Genomic DNA, 16756 nt, shown 5'->3' on the forward strand with positions numbered 1-16756 from the left:
ATATCTAATATATGCTATAATATGTTATTTCCACTAAAAAGTAATCTATAAACATATCTTAAAAATTTTTTTTTAACATGTAACAAATAGTAATGACTAAGGTCAACTGGACACATAGAGTGTTTCTGATTGGCACTTGGCTTTTCTGTCTTTTTTTTTTTTAAAGATTTATTTATTTATACATACAAGAACCAGGGCACAGGCCAGATGTACAGGAGGGTGAGAGGATTCACCAGAGACAGAGAAGGGAGCAGAACAGGCAGACTGACTGAAATACACTACCGGGGGGAGCAAAGGGCGAGGCAGAAGAGGTTGGCCACACCATGTGGGTATCTCTCCTGCTGGCCGTGATCGAACCCGTGCTGCAGAGACTGTGGACAGCTTCACAGCAATGCGCTCAATCGCCTGCGCCACCAGGGAGGCCCCCAGCACTTGGCTTTTCACCTTGTCTACAGCCTTCTTTAATTGTCAAAAAACTGTGAGGAAGAAATATACAGATCAGGGGAAGGTTTAAAGCACTGAAAATACTGCCTTAATGTGGCTAGTCTGCGGTATACTGGCACTGGTATTCAAGGAAGTCATGACACCCAATCTAGATTCTTATTTTCAAAGTGATACCATCAAACACAGGTTATCCTGCATGGAACCCCACGATCATTTCCTTATCAGCGGTAATACTACAATCATTCAATCTGTTGGTGGTGCGGCAGGTATCACTGTCAGCTAATCTTTCCTATCCCACAGATGTTTTATTGCCTCAAAATATGCAATTATCAAGTGGCACTTAACATTAAATGCTTCACAAATATGTCTTATTGTCTCAAAATATGCAATCCAGAGCACTAAAAATTGGTTAATAAAAAAGGCAGTATACATATTTGGATAAAACAGATCAAAGCAGGATGAAATGCATTAAAATACTAGCCATTTTACTGTTATCAGAGTTTGTTATATTTGTGATAACACAGAGTGGACACGTTTTTACAGTGTTTGGGCAATAACTCTGGACATAAAATATTTTTACTTGCGTAGAAGGGTGCTGCTTTGAGAAGGCAGTACTGTGAGATTCTGAATTACTTTTTAAATTTTCTTTCCTTGGAGTCTTGATACTATCCTTGGAGGTGTCCAGATGTATGCCTGAAAAGTTTAGTGTAAATTCAACTCTTTGAGAATGAAATGATGCTAAATGCTAATCACTTAAAAGGGCTCCCTAATGAATTATTTTTCTGGGGCAAATAATTACTCATTTTCATTTATTTATTTTCCTACCCCTACCCCCAAATTTTCATTTTCATTTTGGTTCAATCTTGATTATCATCTATTTGATTTACTTTTCCCATATTTGAAGTTATCTGCCATATGCTGGGGAGGCTGCATCAAGTAACCTCTTCATCACGAAAGTCATATATAGACATTCAAGACTGAAATAAACCAGTGAACACCAAATTGGAAGGCAAGTTTCAGAATCCTCAGCATCTCTCTAACCTGAATCTTTAACTTTGGAAAATGATCAAGATAGCTTATTTGAGTCTCTGCTATCATGAAGCAATTGTGGATGAATTTCCATTCAACATTAGAGCAGTAAACAGAGGCTGGTGGGAACAGTGACTTGGCAGAGTGATCAGCAGGCTGGAGTTCTGCTTTTCTCTCAAGTGTTTTGATTTTGGTAAATTGCTTAGCTCCCTTGACCCTCATTTTCTCACTGGACACTTACAGTAAAAATGTCTGCCCTTCATATTTCAGAGTTTATTGGGATCAAATGAAAAATGATATTTGAAAATATTTATTTTATAAAGCACAAAGTGCCTCACAAAATCTAAGTTTCACAGTAAATTCAATTAAGTTTGGAGCCTTCAAAATATTTTCTAGCAAGGTTGCAAGATGAATTCTATTCTTTGACATTCTGTCGTCTTATCTTGGAAGCATTGGCAACAAAGAGAAATCATTGAGAGTAATATTATTATAGTAATCATAATAGAAATGGTTACACACAATCACTATTTATAGTTTGGAGGTTTAGAACAAAGTGAAATATAGATCCCAAGGCGAGCTACCCCAGGAACGTTTGTTGTGCATTCCTTTTTCTCATCTTCTCAGTTCTTTATTTTCTTCAAGTGTTTCTGGATTCCTGTTCCTCTTACTCTAGGCTGGAATTGAACTCAAGGATGCTGGCTTTGATGTGGCATCCTGCTTTGTACTTTTTAGTCAACGTCCCCACCTTCAAAATACAGTATGCCACTTGCTCACAAGCGTGAATAAGAAACTAGGGAATTCACCTTATGAATGGCAAGCATTGAACAAGTTCCTATTAGTAGCTTAATTGAAAGAGGGATTCATGGGAGGCTTGACATTGATGTTACTGCATCCTAATGAGGTTTGCTATGGCGAGAACCTTCAGAGCATTTTCCTACAGGAAGGAAATGGAATGGCCATGATTTGGGCTTGTAGGCTGCATTATATGATTTAAATAATGGGTTAAAAATTGACTAGATGCCAATGTTTAAAAATATAAAGGCATGAAGTTTTAACTTTTTGACTTCTCTTGAAATAGCAGAACATATACCAACACTGCGTTCTCCATGGTGAGAATAGCTGCACTGAAGGGCAGCTGGTTCCTTCAGGAGGGCAAGGCGTGTCCATGTGCTGTGATCTCCACCTGTTCCACCTCATTTATTTATGTAATCTCTATAGCCCCGGTAGGAACTGGGTTTGTGACCCTTGTTAAGCCCACAGAAATAACCTAATTAAATCCTATCTCATAACCAGTTAGTCATGGGTGAAATCATGGACAGATGGCTTAAGGTGAACGTGTGAACGTATGTTCCTGATGTTTCCCTTATTTCATTAGCTATTTTGCTAGCATTTTAAACAGTCTGATCACATGTCACACAACAAAACTAGAACAACAGTTTATAAGGGGATCATCGCGAGTTTTGTTGAACTCTTTACTTTTAAGTTCCAAATGAAAGCTGCCTTGAGGTTCGATCTGTAGTTCAAAGAAGAATTTCACCAGTTCAGTAAATGTGAATTCTAGGCATGTTCCTAGCCCCTGCTTGACATACTTCTGTGATGAGAGAATACCAGTTAGGGACTTCTGGTGTGAGGGACTTAGAACATACAGTTATGGGCAGTAAAGGGTTTTCCACAGAATGTCACCATGAGTGATACATTAGAATGAAGGAAAAAGAGACTGAGAGATTTGGGGTTGGCAACACGTGAAAGCTACTGGAGTTGTCTGAAGGCTCCCCAAAGCCCTTCCTTCATTCCCCAGGCTTAACGAGAGGGAAGGTGACACATCAAAGACAAAGAAAAATGTAGTTATAGGAATAGCAGGGAGACGATTTAGCTGGAGTATTATAAATTATATTTTTTGGGAATAGACCCTTTTTTTCCATTTCTGAAGCTCCTATTTTTCCAAATCAGGGAGTTAATACTTCGGGATCTGGGATTAAGTTATGGACAATTGTCTGGTATTCTTAGATGACTTCCGTGAAGACAGTAGATCAGAAGCAGAAAGAGTGTGATTCCATGTGGTCTGGAGTAGACCACTCACTGTTCACATGGAGGTTTGGGGTTGAAGTATTTCTATGTCTGTGCAAACAAGTGAACTTTGCAAGGGTGACTGTGGCCGGGTTGGTGACGGGTCAAAACTTGGGGATTTTGACTTCAAAGACAGATTGTATCTCTATGTTCCTTACAGAAACCTTCCATAGACCTGGCAGCTTTGGGCAAGTCTAGGGTAGCCTTATCCTCTCCAACCAACTATTCAGTTGTCCCTGGGGTTACATAGAGAGTGGTTTAGAGCTCTAGAGAAAGGTAGCATTTGAGACACAACAATCCCCTCCTGCAAGGCTAGTTATTCAAACTCTCCAGACCTTGTAACCTGGTGAGCTATTGACTCAGTAACATCATGCACAAAAATGTCCAACTCTTCAAAGAAGAGCATGGCAATGGAGATTCTGAACCTGCCTTTAGCCTTTCTAACTTGAGTCTTATTTTAGCATCTTAGGAAGAAAAGCATGGATAAAAATAACTGCCATGGTAGTCACAGAGAAGTGACCCACGTGGGAGGCTACTTTTTCTTCTTGACAAACTCACAGACAAAATACATGGTCAGGTGGCATTCGGTGTCGTTCCACCGGCCCGAGCTCAGCATCTCCACACAGTCCTCGTGGCCATAGGGGTCGCTGGGTTCCCCCTCCCTCCAGTTGCTGTAGTTCTGCAGCGGGCTGTTGTCTGTGAAAACATACTGCCCCTCCTTCTCAAGGTCGTTCACCCCGATGAACACGCGGAAGAAGCCGCTCTGGGCCACGTAATCAGCTATGAGGGCGTTGGAAGCCTGGTCCTTGGGCATGGCGAGCCTTCCACCGCGGATCCGGCAGTGGGTCAGGGACTCTCGGTAGTTCTTTTCCTCCTGCACGATGTAGTAGAATTTCTCCTCCGTTTCCCTAATGCCTGCTATGACTTTGCAGAGAGGAAAAGAGATGATTATGTATCTCTAAAAGAGAAAAAGCTAGTATGTGATATTGCTAGATTTCAGTTCATTTCTTCAGCAGTCAGCAATTATTGGCAAGGCCCTACGAGGAGGTAGGCACTGGTTTAATATTTTTACTGCCTTTTTAGTTATCAGAATAAACTCATCATGTGTTCTCTCTGCTTTCATCATCACTTCCCATGCAACTGTGAAGCAGGGTTATTTTAATAGACTCGTTATATGAACTACTACCCAACTCACCTCACATGATTTCCCTTATCATTTCTTTATACTTCTGCCACAATTCCATTCACACAAACACACCCTTTCTTCTCTCCTCCACTTCATACTGTCCATATCTGGGATGACTTCTCATTGGCTCTTTGGAAAACTTCCTCTTCCTACACAACTCCTTAAACATGTTTTCTAATGCCCCTGGACAGACCTGGGGGACCCTGTGCACTTTCTCCATATTTTTCCCCTGCCCCATGGACGTCATCTTTTTTTTTTTAATAGAGGCATGTTTTATTTGTTTGTTTTGTTTGTTTATACATGCACTGGGTACAGTCAGAAGCTTGGGAGGGTGAGAGAATTCACCAGAGCCAGAGCGGGGAGCAGAGCAGGCAGAAGGACCGAAGTACACTGCTGAGGGGAGCAGCGGGCGGCAGGAGAGGTCTGCGCGCCATGTGGGACCCTCCTCTGGTGGCCGGGGAGCAGCCGGGGATCGAACTGGCCGCGGGCAGCTTCGCAACCCAGCGCTCAACCACTGCACCACCAGGAAGGCCCTGGACTTCATCTTTATAGAAGTCAGCTCATTTTGTACTGATTCCACCATTTTGATTCCACTCAACTGTGAATGTCTTCAAAGGGCATGGCCATGTTGTTGCTACTCTGTAGCCTCGGTGCCCACAAAACTGCAGGGGATGGTAAAAAATATACTATCTTGACATGAAAAGAATACAGAATTTTTTCTACTTTGGGCCAAATTCCTGGGATGTAAATGTCTAATGATTGAGATTGCCTATACTTCACTCTGCAGACTGAACTGCAGAGTAAGTTTCAAGACAGAATTAACACTCAGAATCATCCTGAGCTTATAAAATGGAATATATGTTTGGGGGGCATGCATGTACATTTGAAGGTGCACAAATTATTCACAAAGAAATCTTTGAGCACTCAGATGTTAAGAACAATTGCTCTGTGTTGAACCTCTGGGATCTGGTTTACTCACAAGAGTCCAAGTTGAAAACAGCATCTTTGGTAGAAGTTATAACCGGAACTATAATTAAAGTTTAGCTAATGTCAATTTTTTTCTTTGTTTCTAGAATTAAAAGGTGAAGATGAACACAAGGTGGCATCTGTGTGCTTCCAATAATGTACAACAAATATAGCTGGATTACGATAAATGAATCCCGTTGTGAGAATAATCCCACAAGTTCCCCCATTTGAACTGTCTCAAAAGGGAACATATAAGCCCAACTTTAAGGACTTCACCGCTGACTATCATGGGAAATGGACAAGAGATGACAAAAATGAGTAATACGGGTAGCTGCAAAATTTGGAGAAAAACATCATGTTGCAGTTTGTACCGAGGGTGGAGGAATCAGTAAAACCTGTACTGAAATCCCTGTTCATTAGTTGTTTATCTCTGGACAAGGTCATCTTTCTAAGCTTCAGTTGAATTAGTTATAACAATAATAATTATTATTATTCCAAATGCTTGTTTTTAATATTACATCCATCTTTTGCAATGCTTGCTCAGTTTAGTTCTTGCTGTCCCTTTTTATTCTTAAAGTACCACAGCTTGCCTAACTCTGCCTTTTTTTTCCATTCCTCTTTCTTTCAGGAAAGCACCTCTTTCTTACCCCCAGGCAGTTCATGTATTTCTAAATCCATGTGGTGGAACTGAAGTGTCCTAGACTCTGAGTGGGTAATTAGCATTTCAAGAGACTAATGGCACCATCTCAGTAGACTTTTGCCCAATCCTAGGTATTTTCTCCTGGGAATCTGGGAATTGTAATGTTGAAAGACATTCAAGCAATTGGTAAATAATGCAAAGCAAAAGAGAATATATTTACCATTCTTGACGAACTTCATAGATGTCTTTAGGCGAGCAACGCTAATATCCAGTTGTCCAACTACTTTCCGGTACCTTCCACAATCACAGACAGTGCCTTTGAAAAGACAACAGCTGTGAATTCATGTGAAAGCACAGGCAGATCAGTTAAAAAGAACAATTACTCTCTGCCCAGTATTTAGTATCATTTTTAAACTAGTTATAGCTCTCTGTGAATGGCTATATTTTTAATCTTTCATTTAAAGAAGGTTTCCAGTTTACATGGTCTTAAGGGATTCTGAAAACGTCTTTTAAAATATTTTGAATAAATGAAAAAACACAGTTGTAAACCAGAATTTTAAGAAGAGTAAATATGACAAACCACTGTACACATATTCTGGACCATTTGGCATGTTTTTTTTTGAACACAGAATGTGCCTCTCCAATCTCAGAATAAAATCTTTATAGCTTCCTTAAAACATTTCCAGCCAGTCTTCTCTTGTTTCTGTATTGTTTATGGACTCACACAGCTCTCCCAAAACAGAAGTCTTTTCATGAAATTCAAAGTTAATTCTGATTTTCCATTTGGAGTATAACTTAAATGTTTTAAAAACTGAGTTTCAATCTTGCAAATAGGCCCAACTTACACTTTTGAGAACCAGTTGGTCCATTTGTGGATTAAGAACAATTTTAATTTCTGCCACTCATCCCATTCACTCTTTACCTTTTCCATCTTACCTACTGCTATTTTGACAGAGAAGGCAGTAAGGAAAATTATGTGAAATTCAAATGATTCCATTTTTTCTATTTGATGGCTGCTTCTCATGTAAACATTTCTTTTTTTTCCTTTGGTGGCTGAAATATCAGCCAAAGGTGGGGGCGGGGGGAATCTGTGGTTGTACTTATCCACATTCACAGTTAATTATAGAGAATTCAAAACAGTTCTTAGAATGGTCTTCACTACATCCTTGTGGATAGAAATGACGGAAGGTGTCCAAGAACAATCTACTTTCTTTCTCTGCATGTAGCAGTGAAAAATCTCTCATCACTCAGGGAGAAGCACTGGCTCCTGGAGGCATGTTCTGTCACCATGGGGACTTTCTGAATCTGCCCAGTTTGTGTCTGGCAAATTGCTGGCCAGTATTGGGTTGAGATGCTGGTGGAATGTCAAGCATGTTGACTTGGTTCTGGTGCTGAGGCCCTTGGGAATTTCCTCTTGGTGTATAGGAGTGAGGGCTGCTGCCTGATTTGTTCTTTGTCTCCTCAAATAAGCAAGTAAGCCTCAAGTAAGCCATCACCTCACTTCAGAGGTTGGAAAGTCGCCAGGGGGCATAACAGAAATTTCCCTTCTTCCTTTCCCTAAAAATTAAGCACCCTAACAAAACTCTAATTTTTCCATAAGTTTTTATTTTTTTTGACATGAAAACATTTAGAATAATGCTAGAAGTTAAGCAGAAAAATTTGCATATCATACCTGCTTTGCCTTTCCCTCCAGGCATCCCAGGCAAACCCTTTTCCCCTTTGTCACCTGAATAAAAACAACAGCCATGCAAAAAACAATTAATGATGAATTATTTTAGGTAGATAATAGCTTATTTGCTTAAATTCAGAGGAAACAGGTTTTAAATTTTATTTGCAATAATCTCCAACTAACATTCCTTGATTTTATATAAATAATTTGATTTTGAGTTTGTTGCCCAGATACAACTAATCAAACAAGTGTAATTTATTTCAATTGAACTTAGAGCAACTTTGTGTAAGAAACATTTCAATTTGTGTCATTTGTCTTAAAAATGTTTTTATGATGTAGCCTTCTGAACAAGGCTAATGCAATCTTCTGCATGTTTTTAGTTTTAATATCATTGTTTTGTATATCTGAATCAATATCTCAATATATGATCAATATCTGATCATATCTCAGTGTCTATGTATTTGTTACGTCTCCATGTTCTTCCAGCTGGCTTTGCCCTTAGATTTTCAAACACATGTAGTATGTTTTTAAATTTAATTCAGCAAATATTTACTATTTTCTTTCTCTCTGCCATACAAAATACTTGATACTTTATAAAAAGGATTTATGGGGCCTCCCTAGTGGCTCAGTGATTGAGCGCTGGGTTGCAAGGCTGCCCGCGGCCTCTGAGGTGGTGGTTAAATCCCCGTCCACAGGGCAAGGGTCCCACATGGCGTGCAGACCTCTCCTGCCTCGTCCACTGCTCCCCTCAGCAGTGTGTTTCGTCGGTCTGCCTGTTCTGCTCCCCGCTCTGGCTCTGGTGAATTCTCTCATCCTCCCGCGCTTCTGCCTGTGCCCAGTGCTTGTATAAATAAATAAATAAATCTTTTTTTTTTTTAAAAAAAAAAAGGATTTATGAAGAATGACATGATTTCAACATCTGACTTCAAGGAATTTGATTGTTTCAGAAGAGATGTGATGTATGCAAATATCTATAATACAAAGTTGTGTCAAATACACTACATCAAAATATCAACCTTGACAGTTTTCCCTTTTCTTCTTCTTGTGTATGATCTTTTTCTTATCACTGAGAGGCAGCCACAAAATAATACTTGGAAAATCAGGATCATTAAAACAAAAGAGAAAAATGGTGACTTTTTTTCAACTTTAAAATCAGTGTTTGAAACACAGATCAGACGCTATAATTGAAAGCAAAGCCCTTGATTTACAAGAGGAAATGTGTGGCTGCTATTCTTGAGATCAAAAGAGAAGACTCTGATAGAAGTAAAATAGAGTTTATGTTTGACTGTTGATCTGGGAAGAGAAAATAAAGCTCTCAAGAAGAATGAATAAAGATGATCATTCAAGCTAGAAAAAGAGTATGGCACTTAACCCACATTGCAGCTGGTGTGACCAGAGAATTGCGGGTATGTTAACTAGATGGAGACAGTGAGGGAAATGAGGACACAAGGAGCTTCTGCCTAACCCCATTCTTTTTTTTTTTTTTTAAAGATTTATTTATTTTTATACAAGAATTGGGGTACAGGCCAGAGATGTACGGGAGGGTGAGAGGATCCACCGGAGACAGAGCGGGGGACAGAACAGGCAGACTGACGAAATACACTGCTGAGGGGAGCAGCGGGCGAGATAGGAGAGGTCTGCTGCGCCATGTGGGATTCTTGCCTGCTGGCGGGATCGAACTGTTACAGGACAGGGAGAGGGGCAGCCCAAACCCCGCAAACCTGCCTATTCTACATGGGTTCTGCCATCCGCCACATCAACACAAAACACATGAGACTTTAATGGGAAGGAACTTTAATAAAACTAGGAAACAATACAGGTAAGGCAAAGAGTCTAGTTTCTAAGTGAAGCACCCAAAGTTACCCGTCCCCTCGTGGGTAAAACTCCATCCATATGGGATCGGCCCAGAGCAAGGCCCCAAAGCCTGCTACAAGTCGAAAGCATCTTCCAGTGGGGACCCACAGAAAAGGGTCACAAACAACCAAACAAGCCCGGAAGGAAAAGAGCAAAATCAACATCAAGATAAAAGCTGCCATGGTCACCTCCCCATGGGTCTCACCCACATCTGTGTCACCCTGTCCACGACCAAAAGACAAGCGCAGTTTCTTCACGTGTCTCTAGGCTCCATGCGCCTCCTCCAGGTCTCCTTCTGGCTCCATCCAGCTTCCTTCCTCAGTCTCCTCTGCAGCTTTTCCTCTTCCTGCTCAGCTCCACCCTCCCTTGGGTGGGGCAGGGAACCTGGAACCTCCCCCTTTCCTGGGGACCACCCTGTTACAGAACCAGCACTGCAGAGGCTGTGGACAGCTTCACAGCATGGCACTTAACCGCCTGCACCACCAGGGAGGCCCTCTAACCCCATTCTTTACCAACAAAAGGGGAAAAAGTGGAAGCCACTCCGGCCCTATTTCTGGGATGCTGATTGAATTAGCATTGACTATGTAGGTCAACTTGAGGATTATCATAAGAATACCAATCATCTTAACACTATTGAGTTTCTTAATCTGTGGGTATAGTTTTACCTCCATTTCCTCAGATAGTCTTTAATTTTTCATTATCATTTTGTAGTGTTTGTTTGGAAGGTTTATGTCTTTTTTTTTACACATGTTCTTAGATCTTTAATACTTTCAATGCAAAACTGATTTTTATATAGAAATTGTCAAGAAACAATACAAATAGCTAATCTGGGGCTTCCCCGGTGGCGCAGCGGTTGAGCGCTGGGTTGCGAAGCTGCCCGCGGCCTCTGCCGCGCCGGTTCGATCCCCGGCTGCTCCCCAGCCACCGGAGGAGGGTCCCACATGGCGCGCAGACCTCTCCTGCCGCCCGCTGCTCCCCTCAGCAGTGTACCTCGGTCCTTCTGCCTGCTCTGCTCCCTGCTCTGGCTCTGGTGAATTCTCTCACCCTCCCGCGCTTCTGACTGTACCCAGTGCTTGTATAAACAAACGAACAAACAAACAAATAAATAAAACATGCCTCTATTTAAAAAAAAAAAAAAAGTTCAAATAGCTAATCTGTAGAATTTTTTGTATTTTATGTTAATGCAATAATGTCATCTACAAATAATGTCCCTTGTAATTTTTCATTTCCTATTATTATGACCCTGATCTCTCATTCTTGCATTTTTACTTTGATTGGAACCTCATAATAATATTGATTAGAACTGGTGATAGAGGATTAGCTCATTCCATTCTTAATTTCAAGAGAGAGGTGACTCATATTTCATTATTAAGTACGATTTTAAGCAGGATTTTGTTGGTGGTATTCGTTTTCATATTGAGTATGCTTCCTTCTTTTTCTAGTTTGCTAAGATTTTTTTTAAACATGAATTTGTGTGCATAATTTAAAAAATTTCAGAATTTTTGCAGTTATAACTGGAAATTTCCATTCCTGAAATGAAAAAAGAGTAGTGTTTTCCAAGACCACTTCTCTTTGGCAGGTCTTGAAAACAAATTGTTTCAACAACTTTCTGCTCAAGCCCTTAGTCTTGCCTCTCTTATGGGTTGGTAAATGACTTGAGAGGAAAAGTAGAACAGATTTTAGAGGTTAGAGTTTCTATACATGACTCCCTTCTCTTCCAGAACATGGCCCCTAATATCATATTCAATTTGGTAACCCTTTTTTGCCTTAAAATTTTTTTTGACTCAGTTAATCATTTTTTAGCAGAAGGGTTAAGGTAGGTGACTCTTTCATAGCTTGTAGCAGAAATCTGAACTTTTTCATCAACTTCCTTTAACCTTCACAAAATTTTCTTTTTCACAAATTATGTTTTTACATTAAGAATATTGTCCAATTTAAGAATACCTCTGTAATGTCTTCTTCATCTATGAGCTGTTAGATTTGGAAAAAAAATTTCCACAGCATAGCCCTGGCTCTGTTCCTTTGAAGCCTGTTTCTTATCCACCAGAAAACAGGCTTCCCTGACACATTCATGTGTGTCCCTGACATACTCATGTGATGCTCTGACCTACGACCTTACACATTTTCATCATGAGTCTAGATAGATCTGCACAGCCAGTGGTAGGCCATTCTTGGAAGCCACTCCTGCATTGGAATTGTTAGTAAAAACTTAACTGTACATGGAAGTAACTACAAACTACATAAATATACCCTGCTAAGTCCAAATGAAATATTTCCCCACTTAAGTTCTTAACTAACTCCCAAAATACTTGTGTCCAATCCAAAAAGCATTTGATACGAGGAAAAGTGTGATGGAGGGAAGTGGAAGCAGAAGTAGACATCAGTCCTAACCCACACATTCTCAGTGGGGACAATAACATCTCAAGGATGCAATAGTTGGTTCATGAGGGGTGAAAAAAAAAATCTGTTCTTTTAATACCTATATCTTTATACACATATAAAGACCATAAGCATGCACATAATACACAACAGATAAATAGTCCACAGGGTATTAAATTTTTGTGGGTGACAATTAGAAAATACAGAACTGTAAAGGCTTGTTAGAGCGGCAATAATTTTCTGAAATACATCATTTTGAAGAGGTAATGATATTGATCTATAGCACTGTATATGATTTAGGGGTATAAGGTTCACACCTCTTCAGATGTATGTCACCACACCCACCACCAACGCACTCATAGTCCTCTACCACGGTCCACTGGATCCTCTCTGTACTCCTGACCCCCATCTCAATTCTGCAGCCAGATTTCTAGGACATATTTTGTTTTATTTTTGTCTGTTTCTTTGTTCTGTTCCTCTATAGTCCACAGTGAAATCATATCGTATTTGTCTTTTTCCTTCTGACTTATTTCACAGAACATCATCTCTAATTCCACTCACGTTGTTGCAAATTGCAATCTTCCACTTTCTTTTTTATAGATGAGTAGCAGTCCATTGCGTATATATACCAGATATTCTTTTTTTTATAATTTATAAAGCTTTTATTTAATTTATTTTTTTGTTTTGACCATTATTATATTACTTTTTAAAATTTATATATTTTTTACATCATTTTTCATTTTTGCACAATATACGCATTTTCATCTTGGTTATATTCTCCATACAATTCCCACCCCCCTTATTTTGACCCTAATCCTTCCTCCCCACGCCTCCCCCAGTAGTATGTCTCTAGTTTATAGTTGCTTGTTGATTTTGATTTTTACTTTATTATAATTAGTCTTTTTTTCCTGGTCCCTTGTTTAGGTTTTCTAAATTCCTGCTATGAGTGAGATCATCTGTATACCAGATATTCTTAACACACTCCTCTCATCTGTCTCTGGACACTACTGAGTAGCAGTTGATGTTAAAATACCTTATTTACAAATTTTGCCAAGACATAGTTATATGAACTCATTGTTAAGACCCTTCTCAGGGCCGGGGAAGAACTCAGACATGTGGTGCTCTGAAGCTAAAGCTTCATTAGCTTTGGAGTAAAACTACGAGAGACACAGTACAGCAGGACTTGTGAAAGTCTAGAGGGTAATTAATGTTGCAGAAATTCCGTTACCCCTGACTACGTGTCTTGTGAAGCTGTGCTGAAAACCCAGTCCACAGACTTCAGAGACACTAGTCTGGAAACCCAGCGAGGAGAGCTATCAGCAGCACCATAAATGCAAGCCACCCCCAATTATCTAAATCAAAGGGAAGAACAGTCACAAAGAACTGAATGAGTAAATAGATAGAACCAGAAAACTATGGGCAAAATGGCAGTAGCAGACTCTCATATCTCAGTAATCACCCTAAAGCTCAATGGACTGAACTCACCAATCAAAAGGCACAGAGTGGCTTGTTGGATCAGAAACAAAACTCAACTATCTGCTGTCTCCAGGAAATGCACCTGAGCTCCAAAGATGGAGGTGCAGAGTAAACGGTTGGAAAAAAATCCAAGCAAATGGGACCCAAACACAGGCAGGGATACCCACACTTATATTATATAAAATAATTTCCAGCTAAATAAGGTAACAAGAGAAAGGGATGGACACTATATTAGGTCACGAAACAGCATCAGTATATTCAAGAAGATTGAAAGCATGTCAAGTGTCTTCTTGGGTCACGATGATATTAAATGGCGACATATAACTCATACCTCTAAGTAATATAAAATATTATAAACCAATGGAACTCAAAAAACCCCAAAAGCCCTGAGAAAAAATTCTACCTGAGAATAGTAAAATAGCAGAGTACAATTCCACTTACCCTTCTTGCCAATGGGCCCAGTCTTCCCAAGGTTGCCTTGATCTCCTATATCACCCAGCTCTCCCTTAATTCCTGCAAAGCAAACCATGTCATCTTTATATCCTAGGATTTTATCTTTCCATGAAAGATGTGGTCATATAAGATATTCACCTAAAATCACTATCCAAATGTTTATTTTCTATCTATGATATTTAATATGTACCCTATGCTAGTTATCTGTTTTTGAGAGTATTACAAAGTATCTATTCAAATTAAAATTTGGGTGAGTATGACAATCCAGGACCTGATGATATTAAATTCCTTTCTGATGGAGTATTTCTAAAAGGATTATAGCAGATGATTAATCCCAAGGTCAGATAAGCAGCTGAATGAAAGAATTATTGCATTCTATTCTAATTCTCTTTCTCTTTAGTTCATTTTGCTTTCATTTTGGGATTCTATTTCCTCTCTATTTTAAAACAAGATTTGACTGTCTCTGACACTTTAAAAGAGGAGAAAGAACACACAAATCATAACCTAGTGATCAAAGGACATCAGAGATTGTCCCACTGAGACTTTATTAATAAAAAAATCTCAGATCACCAAGTCCCTGAAAAATTGTTATTAAGTTTGTTTTTTTCTATGATGGTCTAAATAATAGTAGCCCATTATAAAGCAATATTTTTATAATACTTTTACAATTGATTATATTTATCGACTAAGAAGAATTTAAATCAGCATTTCTTGAATTGAGATCTCAAAGACCTATGAGGCTATTCTTCTAAATTATTGAAGAATAAAAATGAATAAAAATACTTTGGTTTATGATGACCAACTTGTAGGGCTTGGCAGGCAGTTCTAGAGCTTGGAAGACATGTGCTTATGCACCACAGTCCAGGAGCTGTATTTTGGCAAGAATTACTCTTAGTTTTGAGAGTAAAAATATTGTCTACTAGCCTTGCCTTTATATTTTTCTCATCTTCTTTCTTTCTACTCTCTTAAACACCCCCTTTGCCAAGAGTTTTAGAAGAGGGTAAGCATATCAATGGATCTGACAACTTTTCATACTCCTTCCGAGTGTCCTCATCACATTCAAGGTAACACAAAAAGAGCTACTTAGCAGCCGCTTCAGACGGGAGACAGCTCTGAATATAACTGTGTTTCTGAAACTCATAGCTGCTTGGACATCTCCCCAGACCCTGCTATTCCCAGGGATCCTAGTACCCATCCCTGCCAATTAAAGTTGCCACTTGAGAAAGGTGCTCCTGTCTTATTGATAGGTGATCTCATAGGAACTCAGTGGTGGCAAGTAAATTCCTTTCTGCAATGGATTTCATGCATCTTTGAAGCTGAGGGTATCAGAGCCACTAAGTGTCAGGGAAACCAGTAGAGAGAGACGAGCAATTCTAATGTTATAGTGTCAATTTTTACCTACCTTTTGGTCCCATGCGCCCCACTTTGCCATGCTTTCCCTCCTCTCCTGGATCTCCTTTTTCACCATCATCTCCTTTTGAAATGAAAAATGAGAGTTAAGCAGCTCAAATAGTAACATATGCACGTGCTCTGCAGGTTAGGGGGCAAGATTGCAATCCATCCCTCCAGCAGCACTGTGAGTCTGCCATGACTTTGTGTGAAGGCCATGTGGGTTGGATACTTGGCAAGGAGAAGAAACTCCCAGTATATTTTCTCCACACCCAATTCTATGTTCATAGAAATGCTGCTGGGGCATCCCAAAGTATTTCATTTGCCTGACAAATCTTTATTCTTGCTGGAGAATCAGGCAAGTTCTGGATGTATGTATATATGTGTATATATATATATATATATATATATATATATATTTCAACACACAGGTCTATATACTACATATGAGACATAATATTTCATGTATCTGTTCATAAATTATTATTCAAATATATAAATTAGATAAATATATTCATGTAAATATATATGATATTCATGTAAATATATATTTATATACCAGTGTTTATATATTGTAATCCCCCTTATCTGTGGAGGGTATGTTCCAAGACTCTCCATGGATGCCAGACTGCATACAGTGGTGAATTCTATAGATATGTGTTTTTCCTATATATACATGATTATAATGAAGTTTGCCATGTAAATTAGGCACATAAGAGATTCATAATAATAACTGATATCAATTAGGACAATATATGTTGTTCTCTCTCAACGTATCTTTATTTTTAAAATATCTCTTGCTATGTAATATTGTTGGATGTGTTATTTTTGGACTATTGTAGGTAAGGGAGGAAGTACTATATATAAATTAATGACTCTGACTGCATGTATGGAGACCCAACACTGTAGGCATGGACTGGGAAGTTAAGGACAGAAAATTAGCTAGAACTAAGGGAAGAGTTGCAAGACACTTCTGTGTGTGCCCCAACTATCTCAGTCAAGGGCAGCTCTAGCCTTAGCACTGTGTCCAGTCAAGAAGGATGATGGCCACAAACTGGGCTGAGCAAAGTCTCGGATGTCAGTGATTGGTTTTACCAACTTTGGAATAGAGAGGGCTCTCAGGAAGTTTAAATTAAAGATGATATATATGAAAGACCTAGACCATGATTTGTGCTTAGCACTGGTGGCTAACATTCCTTCCTCT

General features: G+C 39.3%; 1 protein-coding gene across 1 annotated transcript in view; it reads right to left on the reverse strand.

Moving 5' to 3' along the window:
- Positions 1–4072: 4072 nt before the first annotated feature.
- COLEC10 (collectin subfamily member 10) overlaps positions 4073–16756 on the reverse strand; it is a gene marked incomplete at its 3' end in the record, with an annotated part of 32485 nt that continues 19801 nt past the window's right edge. The window contains exons 2-6 of the mRNA XM_084230114.1: positions 15566–15637; positions 14152–14223; positions 8005–8058; positions 6553–6648; positions 4073–4464 (exon numbers count right to left, since the gene is read on the reverse strand). Of these exons, the coding sequence (XP_084086240.1) occupies positions 4073–4464; positions 6553–6648; positions 8005–8058; positions 14152–14223; positions 15566–15637 (686 nt within the window). The remainder of the gene's footprint in view (positions 4465–6552; positions 6649–8004; positions 8059–14151; positions 14224–15565; positions 15638–16756) is intronic.

Source organism: Talpa europaea, assembly GCF_964194135.1.
Source record: "Talpa europaea genome assembly, chromosome: 3".
In the NCBI taxonomy this organism is placed as follows: Eukaryota; Metazoa; Chordata; class Mammalia; order Eulipotyphla; family Talpidae; genus Talpa; species Talpa europaea.